Source organism: Passer domesticus, chromosome 1 (assembly GCF_036417665.1).
Source record: "Passer domesticus isolate bPasDom1 chromosome 1, bPasDom1.hap1, whole genome shotgun sequence".
In the NCBI taxonomy this organism is placed as follows: Eukaryota; Metazoa; Chordata; class Aves; order Passeriformes; family Passeridae; genus Passer; species Passer domesticus.
Genome location: NC_087474.1, coordinates 31501559 through 31528208, shown reverse-complemented (window position 1 = coordinate 31528208; position 26650 = coordinate 31501559). Strand labels below are relative to the sequence as shown.

Below are 26650 nucleotides of genomic sequence, written 5' to 3'. Positions count from 1 at the left end.
CCACTATCAGTGGTAACGCCTCCTTCCCAGGCTTTGTTAACCTTCCCCTAGGTCGGATACCACTGGAACACGTCCAGCCCTGAACCTTGACAAGGCAATTCCACCGCCAGCTAATTTGTCTTTTCAACGCCGGGACATCACTCAGCGCTTGCTTGACAGCTGCCTGTTTCAGGGATTAAATCCCCCTTCTCACTCATTAGGCTTGAAAGCTCACAAATATCAGACATCAAAGAACATCCTTTCTTAAGAACATTTGTTTACGTATTCCGAATTTCGGCAGCAACACCCGCACACCTGGCGGGCCGGGGAGGGCCTGGGGGCAGCGCGCTCGCTCCCGCGCCGGCGGGGGCGCGCTCCCGGGGCGGCGGGGGCGCGCATGCGCGGCGGGTCTCCCCGCAGCGCTCGTCGCCTCCTTTGTGAGGGGCGGGCGCGGCCCCGCCCCGAGCGCGGTGCCGGGCGCAGACGGAGCGGCCGCGGCGGCGCCATTTTGCGGCGGTGCGGGAGGCGCGGGCGGGAGGTGGCTGTGGCGATAGCGCCGGCAATAGCGGTAACGGTGGCGATAACAGCGGCCGTGGGTGTTATTGCTGCTAATCGGGACTAGCGTCCCCCTTTCGCCCCAGCCCCTTGGCCAGGACTCTGCCGACATGAGCGACGTGGAGGAGAACAACTTCGAGGGGAGGGTGAGTGGCCTCCCCTGCGCGGGCCGTGTCGAGGGGGGATCGGACCCGGGGGCGGTGGGTGGCGACACTCGGCGTCCTCGGGCCTGGCGGGGGTGGGGGCAGCGCAGCTTGGCTCTAAAATGGCTCCTTCAGGCGCCTGAGGCTTGCCTGGGCCCTGGGTGACGACCCGCGTTCCTCTCCGCTGCCCGCGTCTCTCCTCACACGCTCCCTGCTCCCGTGGTCCCGGCGGGGCGCGGGCGCCGGGTCCCGGTGCTGCGGCCCGGCCCCTGCCCAGCCAGCGCCGGCTGATGCTGTGCAAACAGCGCTGCTGTAGCCCCGGGGCTCCCCCCGCCGCTCCGTTCCCTTCCCGCGCTCCCCGGCCGCCTGGTTGCCGCCGGGCCCGGGGCTCGCTGTCCTGCCCGTTCCCGCTCCCCCGGCCGGGCCGCCGCGGCCTCCTCCCGCCCGAGAGAGGAGGGACCCCGCGTCCTTTTGTGCGAGGTGAGCGGTCTGTCCTGGCTCGGGAGCCCCCTCCCGCCACCGGGGAGGTCCGGCCGTCGTTATTGAACCATTGAAAGTCATCGATCGAGAAGCTGAGGGCTTCGAACGAGCTGCTGTGGCTTTGTAACCTCGTTAGGCCTGTGTCTTCCCTCTGATGGCTGCGGGTTTTCATGCACACGTGTGACAGGTCCCTTCCATTTTCAGTGGGTTTGTGGCTTTGGTTTTGTTGCGGGGTTTTTTTTGGGTTTTTTGTTTTGTTTTTGTGGTTTTGCTTTGTTTTTTTTTTTTTTTTGTTAGTGATGATCAAGGCAAGCAGGAGTTAGAAGCTGCTTGAAACAGGAACGAAATGTGTGCTCCTCCCTCACAATTTACTTTTTTTTTTTTTAATTTTGCAGAGGTTTTCTTTTTGTTTGTTCTTTTAAGAGATTCTTTAGAAGAACACCTGAGCATCCTCTTGGTGACTCTCTGTGATGATCCAGTGACAGCAGCCTTGCAGTTACATATATAGCTACTGTCTGGGGAAACGAGCAATAAAATCTTGGAAGAACGGCATTACCTTCCACAAATTACTTTTGCATTACTATTGTTGCCATTTTTGTGGTGATTAAAAAAAAAATCCATAGGCTGCAAGTTCTTTACCTAGCTGTGCAATAAGTGCTGCTGCTTCCTCATGCGAGGTAAACAAAACCTGCCCTTGTGTTGATTGCTTGGACAAAAGGTGGCTGTGTAGCTAAGCAGTATTGGGGTAAATAAACAGATCTTTGAAGGGGAAACAACTAAGTTTCAGAAACTTGAGCAATGAGTATGCTTGGTTGGTTTTTTCTCTTTTTTAAGATGATGGTACTCTCCCATTTTACAGTCAAGAATTATATCTTTAAGGATATTTTCTTGTCTGTATTCCCAGTATGGGTTATTGTTAGGAAAGAGATTATGTTAGGTTAGTTGTCAGAACGTTGGTATTGGGCTCTTTGATGGGTCTGTTGTTTATGTTACAAAGCTGTTACAGCTCTGTAATTTCAGCATTTCTGCACACCACCTCCTCCCAAATGTAGAAGTAAAATGTTTTGAGAGAACATGAAGTCTGAAAAGTCCTACAGTAGCAGTTTCTGTGACTTCTGCTTATCAGTTGTTCTTTTTTTTGTGTGTGTGTGATGCAAAATTTACCTGTTGGAAAGAACTGATGGCTATGTTGAGTCTTCATTTGGAAAACTTCATTTGTAATGCTTCCTACACTGAAAATTCTCAATCAATATGGCATAGCTGAGCATAAAGCAGGTACTCGATTGATTTCTAGTCGAGGGTTTTGTGGTTCTACTGAAGAACATTTGTAAGCCTTTTTATTTTTTTTCTTCAGTAGTACTGCTTTGTTGTGATGGTACTAACATTCTTGAAAAAAAAATTATATTTCAGAGTAATGTTTTATTTTTCATTTCCATTGAGAGTGCTCACAGGCATAACATTAAGCACATATAATTTTGAGGCTGTAGTGTTCAGTCTGCTGTTCCCAGCTGGATAGGACTCTGTCAGGCACTGAATGTCCTGGTGCTTCACTTTGCTACATCCAGGCACTGAGCACTGGGAGTAAAGCAGAAGTTGTCACTGGGAGAAAGAACTGCAGAAACTGGAAGAAAGTTTGTAAAGAACCTATTTTCATGGAATTTGGCACAAATAAGAATTCTGAGTACCCTTTCAGTTCTTCCACTGTCAGTTTAAGTGCTAATTAGTGTGATGTGTTTTTATAAACTGAATGCCAAAAGAGTAAGGGTGTTCTGAGTTTACTTTAAGGCCTTTTATATTTCATCTGTGTAAATGCATATTGTCCCAAAAGCACTTCAGTGAAAGTTGAGTATCAGCAGAATTGTTGTAAATGCTAATTTTATCGACAGTAAGATACTGTATGTGCTTTGTTTCTAATTTATTATTTTAAAATCATATTGACTAATCTGAACTGGCCATTAACAATAATGGAAATAACTTTCAATGAAATTTCTTAGTTTGCACTCTTGCAAACTTCCATTCTTAAATTATCCAGTGTGAAATCATTGTAGAGCTTTTCCTTCTTAAACTCACTCCTTTATTGACTTTTTATTTTTTAAAACACATGTTAATCAAATATGCTCAGACTAATCAACATCTGCTCTGGTTTTGTGTCATTTTGTTTCAACTTAAGCAAGTTCTCTGTTAAGAATGTGGCTGGTTGAACAGAAGAAAGCCCCCTCCTCAAGCGTGGGTGTTTAACAGAAAGAAATTGACAGAGGAATTAATAATACACTGGATGTGCTAGAGCTAAGTTTATGGACATTAAGAATAAAAAAAAGATTTTAAATTCTGCTTCTTCTCCAGTGACTTGGTTTTGGAAACATCAAAGTATTTTATCATTACTGAATGGTTTTTGTGAGCAGTTAGACAAATGAGGCTTTTTTAATCTTTTATTTCTGTCAGATGGCAGGCAACTCTTACTTACTTTCATATTTTTTTGTTATTTTTTATAGGCTGTTGTTTATTTGGTGTTCAATCTGTGGTGCAACTTTAGCTGTTTCCCAGAGCAATGAACAGAAGGGAGTCTGAACAAACCTGCACTTCAGTAGCTCCACTTGAAACTTTGATCAGTTTTTTCTGTTGGGCTTCTGGTAACATTTCATTTCTGCAGTCTTAACAGTTCAGTCGTTTTCTACCAATATTAATGTGGTGTTAGTCTAAATAGGCAAAACCTTTTATCAGAACAAAGGTAAAATTCCATTTTACAGCTCTGTATTGATTGTCTTCATTCTGATGAGCCTGCTGTTTGCAGGATCTTACAGTGGAATAAATCGTATAACCTAATAAAACACTTCAAGGAATGCAGGATTTTGCATGTGGCCCATCCTGTTGAAGGAAGTATGCATATTTTATAGGTACACAAGTGGCTTTTGGGTTAGTTTAGCTGTGAAAGTGCCTCATATTTGCTTCTTGAAGTTTGCATGCAAAATACTTAGATACTTATGGAATTACCTAACTGATCAACTTTGAGATGATTTCTTTCGCAAAAAAAATCCCCAAGGGCTTGCTTGGCTGTTGTATTCCACCTCTCCTGCAGTGGCAGCGTGCCACCTCTGTGGAAAGGAAGGAATGTTGCTTCCCACACCTTTTCAAACACAAGCACAATGGACTAATGCTCAGGGGTTCTGCATTCACTTGGAGAGTGCTGTGATCACCCTGCGGTGTCTAATGACAACGTGAGAGAGTTTTTCTGGAAGTCTGATTTTTAATTTTTATTGTTTTAATCAAGCTTAATAAATTCTGCATTGTTCTGGGCCTTGTCAGCTGGGAAAACTGCTCCATTTGAACACAAATTCTTTTTACTGTCTTCCATGTGGGGTAGAGGAATGACTACAGAACCCTCCCTGAAGAGGTGTATTTTCAAGCCTCAGTGAGAAGATTAGCTTCTAATTTTGAAAAATTTACTGCTGAAGCCTTTTCTTTCTTTTCATAAGTGGGATCATTGAGAAATAGATAAAGTTTGGTTGTGTTAGTAACTCTTAAAATATCCAGGCCTTGTAGGTAACAACTTATAAGACGCTTTTTATACAGAAGCTTATTATGTGTACTATTCATATTTATAGAAGGTTTGCTAATTAAGAATTAAGGGATCCATATTTTTTTTTAGTATGGTGACAGATCACAGTATGAAGCAAAAAGGATTTAACATCTCTTTTGAGTTTCAAGTAAAGTTGGTAGATTCCTGCCAAAAAGTAATTTTGTACTCATAAGTGAGATGTCACTAGCTTAACAGTTCTATCCAGCGAATGTGGGCTGCTGCTAAATTCATGTTTCTTTTTTGACTGCTTATATTTTTTGTCCCCTTTTAATAGAGTTTGACTTAATTTATTTTTCTAGTTTGGGTAGGAATTTTTAACAAGATTTTTGGAAATGGTATTGCTAGACCACTTGTCCTGTCCTTTTCTTTCACTTCAGGTCAAATGAATTTCACCTGAAATTTGTGATTTAATATTAAGGGATTTTTTTTTTTTAATTTCCCATGCTTTGCTGTAGAAAGCTTAGTTTAAACTTACATCCTTATTTTTAGTTACTATCAGCATCTCGCTCTAAATTTTGGTAGCCTTTCAGTCATACTCTGAAATTGTAAGGTGGGAGTTAGGGTGAGGCATGACAAGCTCGGGACAGAAGAGTAGTGTGAAAGAACATGGGATTGTTTTGATAAAGGGGTTGGTTGGTTGGTCAGTTGTTTGTTTTGTTTGTTGTGGGTCCCCCCCATGTTCTTTATCATACCTTCTCTCGATCACTGGAAAATGGAGAGAATACTTTTTCAAGACTTCTGCAATTCTCCTCTGCATAAAAGTGTTTTAAATGCTTTTAAAATAGTAATTACATTGGAAAGTAGTATTTCTTTCAACAAATGCAAGGAATTTAAGTGGTAGATAGAACTTTTTGATCAGTTTAAAACAGTTTTACCAGGGTAGATGAAATACGTGGACTGACTGATGCCTGGCTCAGATGGATCATCCAAAGTTGCTGACAGTTGTTCAGTGTCTGGGTTTATGTGATTGTGGAGTAATGGAGGTGGAGGAGAGATCCTTTCTCTGTCACTTTGGTTTGTTACTTCCTGGGATAAAGGACAGTAACAAGGATTAAAAATACTCCTCAGTACTCTCTTTAAAATGCTTCTAGTTGTGTATTTTATCCAGAGAATCAGTAACTGAAGCTGCAAACCTTAGATTTATTGTTTGTCTACGATTTTGGCTCCAAGTTCAAATTCTTGGTGAATCATTAGTCCCATTTCCTGGTGTGTATTTGAGGAAACCACTACATCTTACTCTAAAGGAGCACACTGTTACAACCGAGTTGGGTTTTTGTAATTGTTATTGGCAGGGGGGAGGGTGTATGGGTTTTTTTGTGGGGGTGGGATTTTTGGTGTTTTGGGGAGAGGTGTTTCCTGGGAAAGGTGTTATTGGCACATGCAGGATGTATTTTGAAAGGGAAGTCTTATCTGAAGAAAGTTACAAGGCTGTTTCTTCCTGCAGACTCTAGTGGCAGCAAATCTAGATAGTTTGACATAGGGATAGTGAGTTATCTGCCTACAGGTTTGTAAGGGTGAAAGTAGTGACTGGACAGCTGCATAATGAAGCCCAAGGCATTAGGATAGGTACTGTACTGCAGGAATCTGGTGGAATGAGGAGCTGAGTTTAAGCTGAGTCTCATCTCTGGCCTTAAATGACTACGGATCTTTAGAACAGAAAGAAGAGAAAGTGCTGAGGGTCCAAAGTGCAATTTTAGTCTTTTCTCTCTTACACAGTAGTTTCTGTGGTAATAACAGAGCTAAGATGAGAATGCATAGGTTGCTTTGAGACTGATACAAAATTAAGGCATTTTAGTGCTTTGGGGTAGGAGAGTTGTCTGGTTCCTTATGTTAAAGATTACATGCTAAGAGTGTTGAGTACTTTTGTCATACGTATTGCAGAATGGATAGAAGTATTTAATGAAGAACAGTTGGGTTGGTCTGTGGTGTAGACTAATATACAGCTTGCTAATTGTTTAATTATAGTGGTAAGTAGGGAAGAAAAAATTCTTTAAAATCTCTCTTTGTGATTCCTTGAAGCTCTGAATCCCTTAATCCCTGCCTGTAATTTTGCTGATATAAATATTATGAGGCACTTTTTCAGCATCATCCTTAAGTCCTCAAACTTTTGGAGGTTATTGTGGTTCTCTTAGTCTCCTTTAGAAGCACTGTAGGAGTTGTAACTAGGTGAGCTGTGTTACATTACAAGATGAGATGTAATTGGTTACCAGTGATAATGTGCAACTGCTATCAGGTAATCTCTCTTCAGCCACAGTTTGCATCCACAGTTACTTGGTTGAGGAAGTTTGAAATCTCTAAGAATTTACATGGTCCCCTATGTCACTGTAGTTTTCAAGTTGTGTATTTGAGAATACAGCCCATAAGGGTCTCAGACTTCCAAATTATATCAAACTATATTCAACTATATCCAATTATGTAATATTTGCTTTTGTTAACTTTATATAGATTTGGTGTCATAGCTGATTTTATGAAAGACTCTATGGGTGGTATTGTAAGATGCTTCAGTTGAATAGCTAAAAACACTAAGCTGACTTCTACTTTGTATGGGAGCAATTGTGTCCGTGGTATTTTTGGTACCTCCCAGCACTTCTGGATTGTGCAGGATCGGGGTGGGGGGTGGGTGGGATGGGGGTTGCCTTTGTTCAAGTTTCCAGAGTTCTCATTCAAGAATTGATCTTTCAGGTGTAAAAAAATATGGACAATGCAGTATCCTTATGAAGGAGTGTCTGAGGAGGGTGAATTCTTTGCCTTTTTATTGAAGGGTGTTTTCTAAATCTGATGTAACTGTGAATGTTTTTCTTTATTACTGATCACTTTTACTGGGGAGAGAAATACAAATAATTCCCAGAGAAACTGGCAATTGTTGCAAGTGATGAGTTATAAAGAGAAGAATTTAAGAGGCTGTCAGACATTGAAGAGTACAAAGAGGCGAGGTGATAAAAAATCATGTAGAGTGGTTATAAGAGAAATTTTTCTTTATTGCAAACAGTGGATTTCAAATGCTAAACCACCAAATTTGGTAATATTTAAAGGCATGTAAATAATTTTGAAGTCCTGTGGTTAGCTCAGTACATAGCCATCTTCATAAGGGGTACATGGTCCACCATTTACAGCCAAGCTTTGAATTTGGCCTTCATTGTTAAAGTTTGGCAGGCCTGTCATCCTGGTAGGTGACATTCTCCATGAGTCCTTTGTCCTTTTTATTGTGGTAAAGGGGAGCGGTAGTGTGCCTGCAGTAGTTGTTAGTAAGGTACTTCTCACATTCCATTTCTGGTGAATTTACTGTCTCGAAATACGAAGACAGCATCCTTTGAAAAATAACTCCAGCCCAAGGTAGTGAAGAATTTTAACTGCAAAAGAAACTGCAAATCTGGACATGGAGTAAGAAAGAGAAAGAATTGTGAGGACGGTCAGGAGAAGAAATCATGCAAATAAACGTGAAATGTAACACCTTTGGGAGGGGAACTTGATATGCATTTTTTCATTAAGTATTTTGTAAAGTTACAAATGTATATAGCATACTGTTCTGTAGGGGTTTTATAGCTAAGCTCCCTAGAAATGCTGTACACTATAAAATGTGAGGAAATCCTAACCTGCTCTTTGTTTGCTTGTTTTCCTAGTTTTTCTCTTGTGTGCCTTACCATGCAAGAAAAAAACCCCTCCTGTTTTTACTCCTATTGGATTGCTTTAACTGTATGGTTCTACATCTTAGTTTATATGGATTATATAAGGAAAACAGGATAACAATGAGGAAGAAAAAGTAGGAAGAATAATAATTTATGTTGCTTATACCTATGTGCATGTATTATGCAAGTAAGTATGTGCATAGATAGGTTTTGACTGGAAATCTTTGGCCATTCTGTTGAATTGAATGTGTTAGTAATCTGTAGGAGTAAAATTTGGGATATTTAATACTGAGAAGCACATAGTTATTATTTAGGGGGGGGGAATCACTGATACCAACGCTTCAGTATATTTGTGCTAATTAGTTTTTAGTGTATCTATGTATCTTACAAAACAAAATCTCAGAGGGGAGGAGGGTAGCTTTGCAAATACAGTAAAACCCTGAGAACTCAGTAAGCTTATTGTTAGAACATAGACACTTATACAGTTTTAAAGATATTTTTTTTAAAAAGTTGTTTTATAAAATAGTTTCTTGCACTTTACCTGCTGGCTTTTCAATTTGGTAGATAACATCTGAACTCCAGCAGAGTTTTATAATCCCCACGTGCTTAAATATACTAAATGTTCTTTTTCCATTAAGGTTAATGTTCGTGAAGAAATTGAAGAGTTTTTTCCAAGAATGTGGAAGATAAATCAAGATAAAAGAAGGCTAATGAAAAGTATTAAAGATCAGAAAATTAAAATTGAATGGGGGAAAAAATTGAACAGAAGATTGGTCAGATAGAAGCACTTGAATATTTTTTTAAGGCTATAATGAATTGTTTGAATTGGGGAAGAATACACGAAGTATGAAAAATGAAAAACTCAATGAAGAATGAAGAAAAGTAGAAAGCAAGAGTGAAGTAGAATTAAAAGAATCTGGAAGAATGAATGGGTCCTAGGTTAAGTAAATGTATGGTTTATGTTCCAGTGTCTGTATGATCAAGTTGTAGATGAATTTGCATGATTACTTAGTTAATAGAGAATTGGTGATCTGGTACAAGCAGGGACCTATTTGAGGCAAGCATACAATATTAACAGTGGGTTAGCAAAATGAAATTTTTTGGAGGGTATTGCCTAACCATTTGTTTTTCAGGAGCAATCAATATAATAGAATTACTGTACTTTAAATGTTAGGAGTTAGGCATTTACACAACCAATACCATTTTTAATACTATCTTTTTTGTTAGGAGTCTCGCTCCCAGTCAAAATCTCCAGCTGGGAGTCCTGCTCGTGTAAAATCAGAGAGCAGGTCAGGATCTCGCAGTCCGTCGAGGGCTTCCAAACATTCTGAGTCGCACTCTAGGTCAAGATCAAAATCAAGGTATGTTCGGAACGTTGTTCATGTCACCTGAGTGTTACTGCTGTTATTTTGGTAGGTTGATGGAGTTTATTTTTCCCTGTTGTAAAAATTACAAATTTTTTGGGATGTATTTACAGGGATATGTTCATTTGCCTGTTTGTGCTCATATAGGTGGACAAAGTTGGGAAATGATTTCATGGGTGTGAATAGAGGAAATACTGTAATTGAAAGCAGTAATGTAGAAATCACTGGTGAAGTATATAGGTTTCTCTCTTCCAGAAGAAGGAGAATGGATTGCATTTCAATTTTGTGAAGCTCCTGCTTCCTTCTCCCAAAATTGTTTATGGAGGAATTCTTGTGTGGACCTTTCCTTTAGGGGTGGAAGAAAAAAAGTCAAGTGAGACTTGGTGCAAAGCATCAGGGTTAGATAAAAAGAGTAAGTTGTCTAACTGTTAGAAATACTGGAAAACGGTGTTTGTGAATGTTCCTGACATTTTTTCATTGGAAGCTTTAAAAATATAATCAAAAACTATGTCTTAAATTGGGTGTGGATAGGTTCTTTATTTATGAGAGTTGTAAGATTTAAATTAGTTTTTCAGTGCTGCACATGTCTTCTCTTTCCTTCTCTACACCCAAGTATGGATGTGTGGAGGTAAAGCTTTTTAGCTTTCAGGTCTGATGGAGCTTGCACGGATCAGAAGAGAAATGTCTTAGGCTTTTTTCTCTAAATATGCCATAAATATTACCTGGTTTATTCTGCCTATCTTCTCTATTCCCTTTTAGCAACATATTGACAAAAATGGGGAGAGCTACTGAATGTTTCTTTAACAACCACAGGAGAAACCAGGAAACAGCACTTGTAGCACTAGAGGGGAAAGAGGAATAGTCTTATGTTGTTTCCCTTCCTAGTTCTTGGGAGAGATCAGTAATACATCTTCTCTATTTATGCACTTTGTACCAGAGCAGCTGAAAGAGTTGCTCTGCTCTGAATTGCCAAAGTTCAACTAATGTTACAGTTTCTCTTCTTGCAGTGTTTAGCCAGGTAATTACCTACCTGTTTTAAATGGCTTATTATCAGCAAGATATTTACAAAGAAGTGTTTGTGTAGTAGAGCAGATGTTTGGGGTTTGCTTTATTTTTGTGTGGAGTAATTTTCGTGCCTAGATAAACTTTGCTTGTAGGTACTGCAGCACTGTAGTCCTGCCAGACATTTCAATTTTTCAGTCAAAACAGTATTTTGCAGTGTGTCATATCTAGTTTCTGTGCCACTGTGTAGTTGTTAGTTAAATAAGCAGCCAAGCTGGTGTAAGTTTAAACTCTAAAATTCCTGAAAACTGTTGTGACTACAATCCTTAGTGTATGCCAGACATACTCTCAAAGCGTTAAAGGTGGTGCTGCCGAGCAGGTTATTAGAGATCCGTGCCATCTTTAGGTGTGCAAGGTAGAAAAAGCTTAATGGGTTTAATATTATAGACACCATCTAAAAAAAGATTTTTCTCTAGAAAATGTCCTGTTTACAGTTCAAAAAAATGATGACCATATGCATTTGACCTGACTGAAGGCTTTGTCTTTGTCGAAGATCCAGGTCCAGAAGGCATTCGCACAGACGTTACACTCGTTCCAGGTCCCATTCTCATTCCCATAGGAGGCGTTCTCGAAGCAGGTCATACACACCCGAATACCGTCGTCGCAGGAGCCGGAGTCATTCTCCAATGTCCAACAGGAGAAGGCACACTGGCAGCAGAGTATGTCATGTTCAAAAAGGCTGAGTATCAACAAAACAATTGCTGCTTGTATCAGTGTAGTCCAGCTTACCTGCTGTTTTGTCACTGGAGGGTACAGGAATTGTGTGGGAGTGGGGGTTATGTGTGGAGCAATCTCTGTCCTTACAGCTGAGCACTTACTTCTTGGGCCTGCATCTAACTGGCAGGGAAGTTGTAGAATTTAACTGAAAAACGTTAATATTGCAAGTCAGCATGTGCAGGTATGGTGACATGAGCTTCAGTCAGCTCTGGAAGTTGAGCTGTTCTGATTCTTTTTTTTGTTAAAAAAGTATATGTAACCTTTACAAAAATGTACATCTGTATGTGCTGGCAACCTGCAAGTATTGATAAGATTGACATAGGGATCCACAGAAAGAAATTCCCAAGTGTTCATTTGCTTGTAGAGCATATGCTGAAGGTTGCTTGTGATTTTATGCTTCTGATTATTTAATTTGGTTTACCTTGAAGTAAAGCCTTGTGTTATTAGGTAATAAGTAAATCTTAATAGTAGACTAGAAAAATTTACAGTTGTGAAAAGGTGGCACAGTAAGTCTTTCAAAATATACATGAGAAGTGTCTCTGTATGAGCAGGAGGAAGTATAGCTACACCAGCCAAAATCCAAAATACTAATCTTGTCATTCTGAGATTTCTCCCAGTGTCCTTCTTTGTAACAGCAGAATGGTTGGGGTTGAAAATTGGAAAGCAATTTTGCCACTTCTTGTAGAGAGAGCTTGCATACTGTGTTGATGGGAGGCAGTACAAAAACCTAATAGAGAAGCTGCCCTCTAGTCCTCCACAATCAGTTTAGGCCTTCCAGTGGTGATGTAGTTGTCACTTGGCACTTAGGGTCTGCAGACTGATCTCAGTATTCTCTTGCCTTGAAAAAACTTAACAGGGTTTAAGTGTAATAGGATGTTAAAAACATGCAACAGGTATGGATGTGTAGAGGAATTTACCTGAACAATGATATAAAAGACAGATTTCATTATACTTACAGGATTTCAGTAATAAAATTAGTACAGTTGCCAGTGCCATTGAAATATGGAGTAAAAAATACATATCTTGATGTATATAATTAAAACTTTTTAATTACAAACTGCCACGTCTTGTGCTCTTCAGCTCTAGTGGGGAATTGCAGAATATTTGTGTCCTAAAACAGAAGTTTGAACTTTGACAAATGGAAAGAAAGGAACTTCAAATATAAGAATAGTGCAGGCATCTTATTTTCACAATAGGTTCCTGAACAAATGTGCTGAAAAAAGTATGACAGAAGATCTAAACCTTTTCAGTCTTTGAATCAGGCTGAAAAGCAGGCTCTGAGACATAAACTATTATGCATAGATGACTTATCTGAAACTGAAATAAAAATTTCAGCTGTGTCAGCTTTCACTTGTTATTTTGGCAGAAACATTAAATCTCTTTGCTTGTTGCTGGTGTTTTAAATTGCTGCATCTAGTATTAGAGGTGCCAGACACCTAACTGAAAAATATGTTGAGTTTGATCAAATAATTCTTACAGAGGATTTGGTATTAGATACAAATTCTCTGGCATGTAAAGAAATTTTGAACCTAAAACAGAACTTGTACCTTGTACTATTACATATTTGACTTTGTCTAGTTGAAGTGAAATTTATTAAGTATCCCACATCATGATAGAGATTGGAGAGCTTTGTGCTAAAGAAATATGCATGCTTTTGGATTACAGTTTCACAGAACTGGCCTTCAACAGTTGCTTCTTTCTAGATGAAAGAATCAGGTGCCTTTCATCCAGTTTACAAGTGGAAAGATTAACTCACAAGTGTAAATATTGACTTTCAGTATATTGGGTAGGAAATGCTGAGGTGGAGGAAGTTTCAGTAGAAGCTAGATTATAGTTCAGTTGTCTGTGCCTAGGAGCTCGAGTGCTCACATGTAGTGGGGGCAGCTAGAGGCAGTGTGCACTCTCTAGTGCCTGTGGTGACCATGCAGAAGGGCTGAAGGTGGGAGTTCAGGCTGGCCGACCTGTTCTCAGCACAGGCTTGTGTGTGGTGTCTGCCCCTTGTTGGTAATTTCAGTGTGAAATACTAAATCATGGGTTACTCTTGTTCTGTAGCTTTTCTGTAAATCAGAATGCTAAATTTTATCAACTGAGATTTTTACCAACATGAGAAATTTGTCTTGGTCTTTTTTCTAAAATTAAAACCATTGAAGGTAGTTGCTTTTTGAAACAATATTACAATTCAAATGATAACTGTTAAAGTGTTAAACTGTGTATCACCTGTTTAGTTTTCTTCAGATTAAATTTTTTTATAATTGATTTTTTTTTTGCTATAAGAATATTAAATTTTTAATAATTTTTTTTTAAACGGAAAATTAATTGGAGTTGAACATTTGTGTTACCAGGCTAATCCAGATCCTAATACCTGTCTTGGAGTGTTTGGTCTCAGTTTGTACACTACTGAGAGGGATTTGCGCGAAGTCTTCTCCCGTTACGGACCTCTCACTGGTGTCAATGTGGTTTACGATCAACGGACTGGACGGTCAAGAGGATTTGCTTTCGTTTATTTCGAGAGAATTGATGACTCTAAAGAGGTAAATGCATGCTTTGCTACTTTTCTCAGGTGTGCTCTTTATGCATTATCTTCATTAACTGCCTGTAAAAAAAGACAAGTTTTTGAGTGTGTATTCACTAGCAGATTCTCACACTGAGATTAATTTTAAATGCTTTGTTCAAGCGGTGTGGCACTTCTAAACAAATGAAGCATTTGAGTTCAGTGCTCAGGTGCATGGGCAGATTTGAACATAAGCTGTCTGTATTAAATCACCAGTAAGCGCTGGACTTTGATTTTAGTCTGTTACTTCAAAATGCAAATAAATCTTTAAGGCTTCTGTGTCAAGTATTTTTAAAACATTTTGGAAGTTAAAACTTTAAGTTGTTTTCTGGATGAAAATTCTGGAGGTTCCCTATGTATTTTCTCCTTTTAGGCATGTCATTGTACATTTGAAAAACAGTGGGGTTTGTCTTGATTTGTGCTTTGGTCAATTGCTGGTTGTTCAACAGATAGCTGTTAATAGCTAGACTGAGTTGTTAGTATAATTCATCTGTAAAGCATGAATCAAAAGAATATGAACAGCAGCCTGTGTTATAATTCACCATGATTTACAATAAGCAGTAGTTTTTTATCCCTGTAGTGATATTGTGAACTTTACCACATGTACTGAAATTCATAGATAAAGTTCCTATTAAAAGTAAAGACACCCTTTAAAAACATCTTTAAGCCTGCATTGTGTGCATCTCTTTCTTGACGACAAACTGAGTCACAGACTTCATCTTTTTTATGGATTAATAGGTTTGGGCAGATGTGCTGTTTGATTCCGTGCATTTGCTAAGTTTTATTTATAAGGAGATACTAAATACAACTCCTCTCTTTATAGATCGTTTAGTATTGAAGGCAGGGAGGATGACAGCTCTGGAACCTACCAGGAGCTGAAAAATAAGAACACTGGTGCTACTTCATGATATTTAAATGAAAAAAACTTTTATTTGGATTACTTGACTGAACTAAGTTCTTGTGTTTGACTTCTGGTGTGATCCAACTGAGAATCAGTTTATGGGAAGAGTAGTCTTGTAAATGTATATATGTGTGGTTGTTGCAAGTTATAGAGGTAAGTAAAAGGACACAAAACTTCCTTTAGTGTCCCTTCTATATTCTCCTGCAGTCTCAGTTGGAGAGGCTGGTAGAGAGGTTAATGGGGTGGATAGCTGTATATCCATCTGTCTTTAATGGCCTGCTCTGTTCTAACTTCTGGCTTTGTCTTTCTTTGCACACTGAATATGTTGGGATTTTGAAAAAGTGTCTGTTTTGCAAAACATTTCACATCTGAAATATTTACACAGTATTCCTTGGTAATTCATATACCAGTCGTGTCTGTTTTACAGCTTCATATGTCTTTAGAGGTTTTTTCCCTGGTTGCCACGGGCAATGGTCATGTGTGATACCATGCAACATCTTAAAATGTTCCGTGTAAATAGCATGAAGTAATTTGTTTAGTGTAAAGCTGTTTTGGCAGATGCTATGAAACTGGAATGCAAAGAAAAACAAAATACATCCATTCAGAAATACAGAAGTAAAGATTAGGGGCTTAAGCAGGAACTGAAATAATTTGAAATGTAATTAAACCCGTTTTTCTTTTCTCCAATGGATTGGTGCCTGAAGAGGGGGAAAGGGGCAAAGGATGCAGACTCTCCCAAAACCTGGAATTTAAATAACTGAAATACTTTGGCAAGAAGGACAGAAGCAAAACTTGTTTATTTTACTTATTTCATGAGCCTTGAGGACAGATTTGAAGATGGCAATAAGTGGCAGCTGGTGTAGTAAAAGGGGAGATATTTATATATAGGTACATACAGACAGATAGCTGTGGGTGTGAAATTTTGTGACAGGTCCTGTAGGAACACTGAAGGAAATGTAGAAATTCTGTGTTTGGAAGATATTCTGAAAAGTTGCGTATGTATAAAAGCAATGATTCCTTAATTACTTCTGTTCTGAATGACTAACTCCTCTTAAAAAAATAATAATTTCAAAAACTCCAACTAACCAAAAAGAGTTACCAGAATCCCGAACCTCCGACATCCTAAACACCTAAATAATGAGCTGATATGTTGAACTAAATTCCAGCCTTTTTAAAGATAGATGGATTAAATGAGAGTAGAACTCTAGAGAAAAAGGTGGATTTTTCATAATCTCTACTATTTGCCCTTCAGGAAGGCTAGCATAGGGAAGCTTCTCAGCAGACATGCTCTGAAATACAGATAATACTAAAATTTTACATCAAATTAATTGTGAGTAGTTATATTTAAACTTTCATAACTTAAAGGTTAATCACTGTCAGTTGTGCATGGATTCTTGTGCAGCTAAAATCCCTCAGGATATTTGTCATCCCTGTTACCACTTTCACGAACTGGATCAGTTATTGAACTAGTTAAAATGTTGCTGCGAGTCATGATTTTGAAACCAAGTTGTGCAGTGTCCATATGGTGGTAAAGACATTTTAGGTTGTCAACTAAATCAATATATTGGAGCACCAAAGACAATGTAAATTAGCATTTCTTAAAGGTGATACTTCTCTGTGTCCTAAAAATACAGAATGGGCATTTTAAAGTTTACTTGAACTGTTCTAAATTTTCAGAATTTCAGCTTGTGACACCATAGCAGCCTTGTTGGTAGCTGTTCATGAGCATCTTGATTATAAAGAGGAACAGAAGCTTAGCTTTTGATAACTACTACACAGAGAAGCTGCCAAAGCATCACAGTAGCTTCAGACATTCCACTATAACAGGACTGAGAAAGAAGTTTTCAAAGCATGTGTCCAGTCCAGGAGATTTCTTGTAGGATATGTTCTATTCTGTTTGAAACTCTGCCAAGGTTAAGATAAAACTTCATGATCAGACAGAAGGTTCCTTTTCCATCAGATGTCTTTTATTGCAGTGGTACAGTGTTTGCAAAATAACACTTGTCTGGATTCTTTGGTTTTGATCCTTATTGAAGGTGCTCATGGACACTGTCTTTAGTTCAAAGTGTGATAGACAGTAAATGTCAAGGACATTACTAGGAAACAACTGTTGAATGTCTAATGATTGTATGGAAACTTGAGGATTTGCTGTGCTGATGTTCTTGTCTTTCAGCTTGTTCAAAGCCTGTTTGAAAAGCTTCTGTCATTATGTACCTGTTTTTAGAACAGGTATAGTGGGTTCCTTTTCTTGTAAAGTTTTTTTATTTCAAGAAGTTGTTGTTTTTTTAAGAATACTTTGTGCTGCCTTTTTGCCTTGGGTGGTGCAATGTCTTATCTTGGCCACTCTTTTCCAAGTCCTCAGAATGTGCAAGTCCTTTGCATGTTCAACATGCAAAGGGCAATATCTGTAAACATCTCTTCAAGACTTGTTTCTCACACTCTGTTGCGTAGTTCTCAGTACTGGTAATGCTGGCATGCAGCCAGTGTTGTAATGTTGTTTTGCAATGTTTTCACTAAATTCTAGAGGATATTTATCAGCCCATCACATAAGGATTTTCCTCCTGTATTTAAGAGGATTACAAACTTCTATGTACTAGGATGAGAAAAAAATTAGGACGATGGGGGAGGAATTGATTGTGTCAGGGTCTTACTTAACAGTAAGTTGAGAAAATCCTGAGTGAAAAGTGCTGGCTGTTCTAGCAACGTGGTTCTTACTACAGTTACCAGGGATGTCATATGCTGCTAAACCAGCTTTTCAGTAGCTCAGACTGTGAAGTGTTAGTTGTTTAAACTGAGGCTACTGTGAATGTACTGTCTGTAGGAGGAACTCATCTCAGAAGCATCAGCTACAGCAGCTGTTGGCAATATGGAATTTTCTAATGCTATTAGATGGTGTTCTTCAAAAAGTTTTGAGTATCTTTCCAGAACCATTTCCTTAAGTGCGGTTCATTAACAATCAACACAGACCAGTAACATCATTCAATTGCCAAAGACCAGAATAATAATGGAGTTTATTAGTTCAACTTGAAAAACATAAAATCTGTGGTGCAAGCGGACTTGCTTAGAACCAATGTTATTGAACAAACTCCCATGGCTTGTTGAAGAAATGTTTTAAGTATTGTTCATGATATCAAAAACAACCCCTGATATACCAGAAAAGAGCACTAGAAGGTCTCAGATGTTTGGAATTACAAGTTACAGACTTCTGGAAACTCTGAAATATCATGGAATTGCTAATACTTGCAGGAACATCCAGTTCTTCATTCTGGTGCTTTAAAATCCTGTATTTTTTGACTCTGAAGCTCTAAAGTATCCTTTAAAGATAATACATTGAATCAATCAATGCTGAAGGTCATAATTGTATATGTTTAAATGTTATCATTGAAATCTCAGATTAGAGAATATAAAATGAATGTTGTTTGAAAGTGAAATGGACACTTGAATTCAACTTGGCAGACTGCAGCAAGTGTAAAAAGATGAGTTTCTTTATTAATTCCATCAGTTTGGGGTTTTTTTTTTTCAGAATTTTTTTCAGTTATTCTCAGTAAATCCAGAACTGAATGAGTAATCAATTACTGGAGAGGGGAATCTAGTGCATTGTGTCTTTCATCCCTTGCTGTACCTGTGATGGAGCAAAGATGTTGTTTTTGTCAGTGTCGTTAAATGCGGTAGAGAAGAACTTCTGGTAAAAAACTGACAAAGAGACCCCCAAAACTGCAGTGAGGAAAAGAAAAGGCAGTACCTTGTGTAGTTATTTTTAAATCGTGAGAATGCATTTTCAAAATAAGTCACAATATAAACTGCTTGTGTTTGACTAAGCATATTCAGTCTGTATGTTGCTAACTTTGTAGTGATTGAAAGTTACTGAAATAGTTATCCAGACTGAAAGTCTTTAATTTTTGTACTGAATTCTTGATTAACTTATACCAGCCACCCATGTAAGTTTATGCATTTAATTAAAAGTTGTGTTTCCAAACTTCTTTTACGCCATCTACCTAATTGGTCATACATGTAGGAAACATTTCATACTGCATTAAATATCAAATGACGTTGAAATCTTTCTTAAATTTATTGCTTTCTGACTTTTTTGAGTCACTGGAGATGATACTGTAGTTCAGGAACTTCTCATTTTGTCAAACTAACACCTTAGAGATAATTAATTTTCTTATTATGGATAGTCTGCTGAAGGTTTAAAACCAAAACATTAAAAACGTGATCCAAGATTGAACTTATGCCATTCCCAGTCCTAGTTCTGTTTTCTGACTGCAAACATATAGGTGTATATTCTAGCCTACAGAAATCAAGTTTTCCATAGAATTTGCTGCTAGAATTATTATTGTATGTTTATAGGAATGCTGTGTTCTTGCTTACTGTCCTCTTGCAAAAGCCATGCAAGTCTTTTAACGGCATTCAGATATTTGGAAAATAATCCAGGTTGTAATAAAAATAGATTGTTGACCGTTAAAGACTCCTGAGAGGGTATTGTGTGTTTTAAACCAAATATTATTCAGTTTTTTTCTTTTAAAAGTTTCATTTCATCATCTTAAAAAGTATTTGAGAATGTCTTCAGAATTTTAGAGAGGATATGCAATTTTTTCTCTTTGACACTCAAATATTGTTAACACAGCAGTCATGCACACCCAAAACCATCAAGAAAAGGAAACGGAAATTTGTTTTCAATATGACATGCAGTAAGACTATAAAATCCAAAATTTTCTTGTAAATTACGTTAACTTTCAATAAAGCACAGAAATGCCAGTTATTAGGATCACTTAAATATTTTTACAGCCTTCATACAAAATAAATACTGTTTATCAGTTACATGAACACAGGTTTTCAGAGAAGGCTTTTTGTCATCTTGCAGCAGTCCTTACCTAAAAATGTCAGCTTAAGTACTTTACTTCAAAGACCTGCAGTGTGCAGTTAAGAGTGGTGCAGAGAATCTTCTCTTTAGAAGCAATTTCCAGTTGCTGATTACTGAATGTGAATGATACATACTATTAATTGTTGTAGATTTTGACTTTCCTGTGTTTGGGGATGAAGTCAGAACTATAAGAGGTTTTATTGTTTTTGTCTATCTATTAAAGATTTTCTCTAGTTTAAAAATTTTTAGTTAGCAATTATTGCTGACAGCTGTTAAAATAAACATAAATGTTTTAAAAAATAAAAATAAATGTTTTAATATTTGGTAGGACATTAGAAATTAGGACCAGGGTGTCAGGAGTTCTATGCAGTCTGCTAACCATGATCTTTATCCACTGAAATGTAACACATTTCCTGGTATTTCTAAAACAGGCAACTCTCAAAATTAATTCTTCATTTTTCTTACTGGTATGTTGGTCTTCTCTATACTGCTCCCTCTGTCCAAGAATTCTTCCTCTGGAAGAGGTGTTTGTTGGCTTAACATGCCAGATGTTCTGGATTTGAGGTGGCTTCTTGTCAGCTAAGCTTATTATTCTGCAAGTTGTTGACTGGAATTGAAAATGCCATGCAGCAGAAAATTTCTTACAATTTGACTTGCTGTGTTTCCAGAAAGATGTGTTTCATCATGAAGGTAATTTTTCAGCCAGATATTTGCAGCCTTTGTTGTTAGGCTTGTGCACACATACTTTCCTAGGATGCATGCACAGATTTATTTTCATTTACATCGTCCTTGTGGAGGAAAAAAAATGTTAAGGCTAGAAGACTAAAGCTGAGGAATGTGTTTTAGTCACAAAATATACCTGAGTGTATGTCAAAAGACTTGGAATGCTCTTTGCTGTGCCTTGCAGTTGGCTAAACGTAGTTAGTTTTGTACAGGAACACAAATCACTAGGTGGCGATATAGTATGGACACAAGCAGCATTACTGAAATACAAACTCACTTTCAATAAATACATCACCGATCATCAGTCACCTCCAGTTTGGACACAACAGTTAAATCATATGGATATCAGGTTTCTGTATCTCCTTTACAATTTCTATGTAGGTTCAGTAAGGCTCTTGTTAGAGCTGAGATTTTTGAATAAATGTTTCATTCTTAAAAAGAAGAAAAAAATTTCTCTGCTTAGAGCCACCTTCATGTTTTGAGGTTGTGTGTTGCATTTTGCAGATAAAAAATAGCAAGGTGGTTATGTTCTTTAACTCGGGATTGTAAGAGTGTCTCTTCTCCAGACATGAAAAATTAAAATAATGTGTATTGGACTAAGTGTTGTGCTTAGTGTTGAGAAGTAAGTGGTGTGTATTGGTATTTTAGGGACTCTGTAGCAGAAGACAAAAGCTATTAAAATTCAAAAAGCTTTTAAAAAAAAATCCTTGAAAGTCCATCATTAGCTGTTAAAATTAACTGTTGTGGATTTGTTGGGGTTTGAGTTTTTAGGTTGCTTTTGAATGACTGTGAATCTCAAAAGTACGCTGTGCTCCTTTGAATAACTTACTTTGATGGTTTGAGTTTGTGAGAGGCCATTGTATTGATTCTCAGAGTGGAGGAGCTGGGGCTGGAACCCCCAGCGAGTGCGTGCAGGGGCTGCGGGCAGTTCTGACGGCACGGGCGGCTGAGCGCAGACCCTTGTGTGTATCACTTAAGCGAGCTGCTATTGTGAGAGGGAGTGGGGAGGAAGGTTGTAATTAGGTATCCATGTAGGCTGAACCCGCCATTTTACTAAGCTCTGCTGAAGTAGGTCCTTGTAAGGGAGATGGCAGGAGGCTGGGAGAGCATGAAATGGCAGCCGACGAGCAGTAATCCGGCCATATGCACCCTACAGGAAGCCACTGTTTTGCACAGCTTTTGAATCCGCCCGTCCCCTCGGGGTCAGAGACGGCAGTAGGAAAGATGCAGTTTTCAGAAAAAAGCTGGTTTGACTTTCAGTTTACCTCTCAGATGGGTAGAAGATAAAGTCTAGGGAGAGTGGCTGTGTTAGTGGTTAGCCTGTGCTCCCTTAAGAAGGGATTGAGAGTCGCATTAGTTCGGCGCCCCAGTGCAGTCCTGTAACACCACCGGCAGGCAGGCTTGGGGACAAGAGATGAGCCAGTGGCCACAGTGGGGCACTAGTAACCAGTCTAAACAAGACATGTCCCGGGCTTGTTTTTCTGGTGGAAAATAATGTGTTTGTACATAGCCTTCCATAGTTACCAGTGGTTGCAGATTTCACATCCCTGTTCCTTGTCTCTCCTGCAGGCAATGGAGCATGCAAATGGAATGGAGCTGGATGGCAGGAGGATTCGAGTGGATTATTCAATCACCAAAAGAGCACATACACCCACCCCGGGCATCTACATGGGCAGGCCAACACAGTAAGTTCAGTGGATTTAAACTGAATGCTGGATTCTGGTTGAAGAAATTACTAATATAAAGAATGCAGTACTGTGGTTCACATACACTCTTAAATCCTACTGTTGTTTATTGTATCTTTATTTAAATTTAAAAAAATACATTAAATCTTATTTAAATAAAAATAAAAATATTGAAGGACCTGTTAATAAAAAATAATGTCCACCATGATCAACTAATGTATCCTTAGCCTGCTGAAATACTAAGGTGCCCATTTGCCTTTGATTTTGATGGGAATTAGGGTCAAATCCTTCATTTTTCTGGGAATTTTGAAGGTGTTTTTATTTAAATATGTTGTTTGTATATTTTTGTGATATAGTCTTAGGTGTCTGACTTACTACAAGACTACTTTAAAAATATTTAAAATAATTTATATTTACTTATCTAATAATTTAACTCAAGATGAAGACTAGATATATAAAGGGGGTTTTGGTTTTGTTTTTTTTCTTTTCCCCAATAGCAGTGGAGGAGGTGGCGGTGGCGGAGCGGGTCGTCGCCGAGACTCATATTATGATAGGGGGTATGACAGAGGATATGACAGATATGAAGAATATGACTACAGATACAGGTACCTTATCTTTATTTCATTTCTGTAACAGTGATTTGTTGGAAAGTTAGATGATAAAACATAGTATTCAGTTTGTAGCAATATTCTGCGTACATGCCTGTTACGTGTTAGAGCCTCATTCCCTGAGGTTTTATGGGATTGAAGTAGTCAGAATCTTCAGTGTTTATGTAGCTTGGTTTTTCTGTGGGGCAAGGGGTTAATTTTGCTATGTGAGGGAGGTGTAGAGCATGTATCCCAGGAATCAAGTGGACAGATAAAAAGGGAACTCATTTTTCTATGCTGTATATAGAACCAGGGACAGCTGATACACACTGCTGTTTAAAAAGGGATTATTTGTAGATGGGATTTTTAATGCTTGACATTTCATAACCATCTTGCTGTTTTGAAAGTTATCTGGTTTCAGAGAATGTTGTTCAACAAGAATTGTAGGCATCTGGAAAAGCACTTCATGTGTTTGTAAGGCTAGTGAGAGTTTATTAAATTCTTTGTCTGCGAATATCTTGGAGTTTAAATACATCAAATAGAGAAATATAAAAGCATTTGTTAAATACCCATAAGCCACAGCCAAATAAAGCAGAAATCATTCACACAGACCAAGTCTTTCAGTGCTAAGGAAGTGGTTCTGTTCTGTAGAAGTGATGTGAATAAGGCTTCTTTCATAATGGATGTTGTTTGGTTTCTTTTTTAATTTCCTTTAAAGGAGACGATCACCATCGCCTTATTATAGTCGATACCGATCACGATCAAGATCCCGTTCCTATAGTCCAAGTAAGTAAATACAAGTGAATAAACAAAATCTGGCTGGCACAAACATTGTTATATGAATTGATCAGTGGGAATTCTGAATGTGAAAGCAAAAAAAGCTGGGCACAGTTAAGTTGAGATAATGTGTACAGTTAGTTTATGATTGTGTAATTAGTAATTGTGTCATCTTTTGTGTTTTCCAGGGCGCTACTGAAGATCAGAAGAGTTACAGTTGAGGACTTGATTTTTAAATACAAAGTTCAGATCTTTAGCATCCCTACTGCTTTCCCTTCCATTTTCCCTTTCTTGTCCTTCTTCCAGCTCTTTCACGAGTCTTTGGTTCATTTAGGATATACATATTTTCAGTTGAAGTATTCCCATTTTCCATCCCTTCTTATTGTAATACTCTTAAATATTGTAATTGTTGTAGTTTTTGTGTAGTAAAACATCTTGAGCAAAAAAATAGAGAACCCCAAAGTGCTGATACATTTTGGAAGTCATTCCTATTTTATTTCTAAAACAGTTGGACTCCTGACTAATCAGAAGAGAACATTGATATTTTTAAAGCTTGCATGTCATATGTAGTATACACACTCGGATACTTTAACATAAACCTGCATTTCCAAGTAACTTGTTAATCTTTCTGTTAAAATGTTTACCTGTTACTTTGATAAACAAGTAATGACTTTGAGTCTTTTCTGTAATGATGAATTTGCTTAGATAGTCATGAACCAGAGGATTTTTTAAATTTTTTTTTTTGTCAAGTAGTTGCTTTGAAAGTAGACTATTTGAGCTAGATCAGAGTTTGGTATTTGACTGACTGGGAGAATAGATCCTTGTACACTCAAAATTAAGGCTATGTGTTTTATAGAAAAAAGCTTCTGGATTGCTACACAGTGGATAACAGTTGAAATTAAAATTGTAAAATTTCTGGAGTCTTTGTGGTACTTCATTAATTATTTCCCCTTAATTGGTGCAGGAGAAAAAAATATTTATTGAACATAGCAATTAGTTATATAATTTGCTGTTCATGAAATAAAAAATGGCCAACTTTTTGGTATTAAAATAATGATGGAGCAAGTTTTGTTTCCAGTCCTTTTTGAACTTTTGGAAGTATAGATAGAAAAACCTATAGCTACATGTAAACCTTTTTTCCCCTCAATAAAAGTTAAGTCCACTGATAATGTGGTTTCTTGTCTTTCATTCTGTGTCTTATGTCACTTTGGTTAAACAATACTTGGTACTGGGGTGTGGATGATAAAGTCAGCTTTTACCTGTGTTTTCAGGAGCCTTGTCTTCCCTGAGAGTCAGTATGTGGGATCATATGGGATGGCTAAGCAGGGTGGGTAGTCCAGCTTTCTCTTGTGCCATCTTTGTCACTTGCTGGAGTTGTGGTGAGATGGTTGAATAAGAGAAACGCTGTTGACTTTCTTTAGTTTTGTGGCAAGTGGTTGAATGTTGATGTTGCCACAGGAAAAGGAATACAACCACAAAGCCCTTGCAGCAGATTTTCATCCTGATTGTCAGAGAAGGCCAGCAAAAGAGTTTGTCATTATTTTAAGAGAGTTAAGTGTATAAAATGTAATTGCATTAGCTGTTTATGAGTGCTGGTGCCAGGAACTATTAACAAGTAGTTGAAAGAAACACCAGCACACATCTTAAAAGTCTGATAGAGTATGCCAGGAGAAATTGGTGACAAAACAAATTCTAACTGGTTATTGTTCAATACCTTTGAATCCATGATGTCTTACCATAAATTGCAGTTGAAAATTCTTAGTAAATTGAAAGCAGAGTAGCTGAAACACTGAAACCAAATCTTTCAACTCTGATGAATTTACCAGTATTTATTGGTGATCCAGACAAATTAGAAAATGTTGGGAAAATTGTTCTCTCTAAACCAAAGTCCCAATATCTCAAGATAAAGAACAATTGGTATATTTAATTTTGGTTTTGTTCTTTCAAAACATGGTTAGCCAGTGTGACACCTGGGCTAACAAGCAGGCCTGCAAGGAGGATCCAGGGAGCTACAGGCCTATTGGCCCAGGATGGTTCTGGAGCAGCTGTCTTCAGTGCCATCACACACACAGGACAGCCAAGGGATCAGGCCCTACCAGCATGGGTTTAGGAAAGGCAAGTCCTGCCTGCCTAACCTGATCTCATCCCATGACCCAGTGACCCACGTAGTGGGAGAGGGAAATGCTGTGGATCTTGTCTACCTGGACTGCAGCAAGGCTTTTCAAAGATAGTGTCTCCCATGGCCTTCTCCTGGAAAAGCTGGCAGTCCCATGGTTTGGACTGGTGCACTCTGCTGAATAAAAAGCCAGTCTGGATATCTGGCCCCAGAGGGTGGAGGGGAATGGTGCCACATCCAGCTGTTGGCCAGTCTCAAGAGGTTCTCCAGGGCTCAGGACTGGGTCCCATCTTTTTATCATGTCTTCTTATCGTGTCTTTTTATCAGTGACCTGGATGAGGGGATTGAGTGCACCCTCAGCAAGCTTGCAGGTGCTGGCAAGGTGAGTGGGAGCACTGATCTCCAGGAGGGTAGGAAGGTTCTGCAGGGGGATCTGGACAGGCTGGATTGATGGGCTGAGGTTCAATAAGGTAAAGAGTCAAGTCCTGCACTTGGGTCACAGCAACCCCAGACAATGCTACAGGCTGAGGGCAGAGCAGCCGGAAAGCTGCCTGGCAGAAAAGGACCTGGGGATGCTGTTCCACAAACTGGCTGAGTGTGGGCCAGGAGTGAGCCCAGGTGGCCAAGAAGGCCAGCAGCAGCCTGGCTTGGGTCAAGGATAGTGTGGCCAGCAAGATCAGTGATTGTTCTGCTCTACTCAGCGCTGGAGAGCCACACCTTGAATCTTGTGTCCAGTTTTGGGCTTGTGAGTTCAAGAAAGACATTGAGGCTCTGGAGTGTGTTCAGAGAAGGACAATAGAGCTGGGGAAGGGTCTGGAGCACAAGTCCTGTGTGGAATGTCAGAGGGAGCTGGGGGGTTTTAGCCTGGAGAAAAGAAGCCTCGGGGGCGACTGCATCATTCTACAAGTTCCTGAATGAGGCTGTAGAGAACTGAGGGTTAGTC

General features: G+C 38.8%; 1 protein-coding gene and 1 long non-coding RNA gene across 6 annotated transcripts; one reads left to right on the top strand and one right to left on the bottom strand.

Annotated features, from left to right (window-relative positions):
* The first annotated feature begins 425 nt into the window (after positions 1–425).
* Positions 426–24760, top strand: TRA2A (transformer 2 alpha homolog). 5 transcript variants are annotated; one of them, XM_064412435.1, is made up of 8 exons: positions 426–680; positions 9588–9721; positions 11286–11445; positions 13846–14034; positions 22112–22227; positions 22725–22832; positions 23533–23600; positions 23780–24760. In XM_064412435.1, the coding sequence occupies exons 1-8, from the start codon at positions 645–647 to the stop codon at positions 23788–23790; spliced, it is 822 nt and encodes a 273-aa protein (XP_064268505.1). In that variant the 5' UTR covers positions 426–644; the 3' UTR covers positions 23791–24760. The 5 variants fall into 5 exon arrangements, with proteins under 5 accessions (XP_064268505.1, XP_064268497.1, XP_064268490.1 ...); XM_064412427.1 differs by having other exon boundaries at positions 11280–11445; positions 22728–22832; XM_064412420.1 differs by having other exon boundaries at positions 11280–11445.
* Positions 23835–26589, bottom strand: LOC135296289 (uncharacterized). The gene is made up of 2 exons (XR_010358355.1): positions 25793–26589; positions 23835–25092 (listed from the first exon to the last, which is right to left on the bottom strand). It is a non-coding gene; the product is annotated as an uncharacterized LOC135296289 (long non-coding RNA).
* Between the last annotated feature and the right edge of the window lie 61 nt (positions 26590–26650).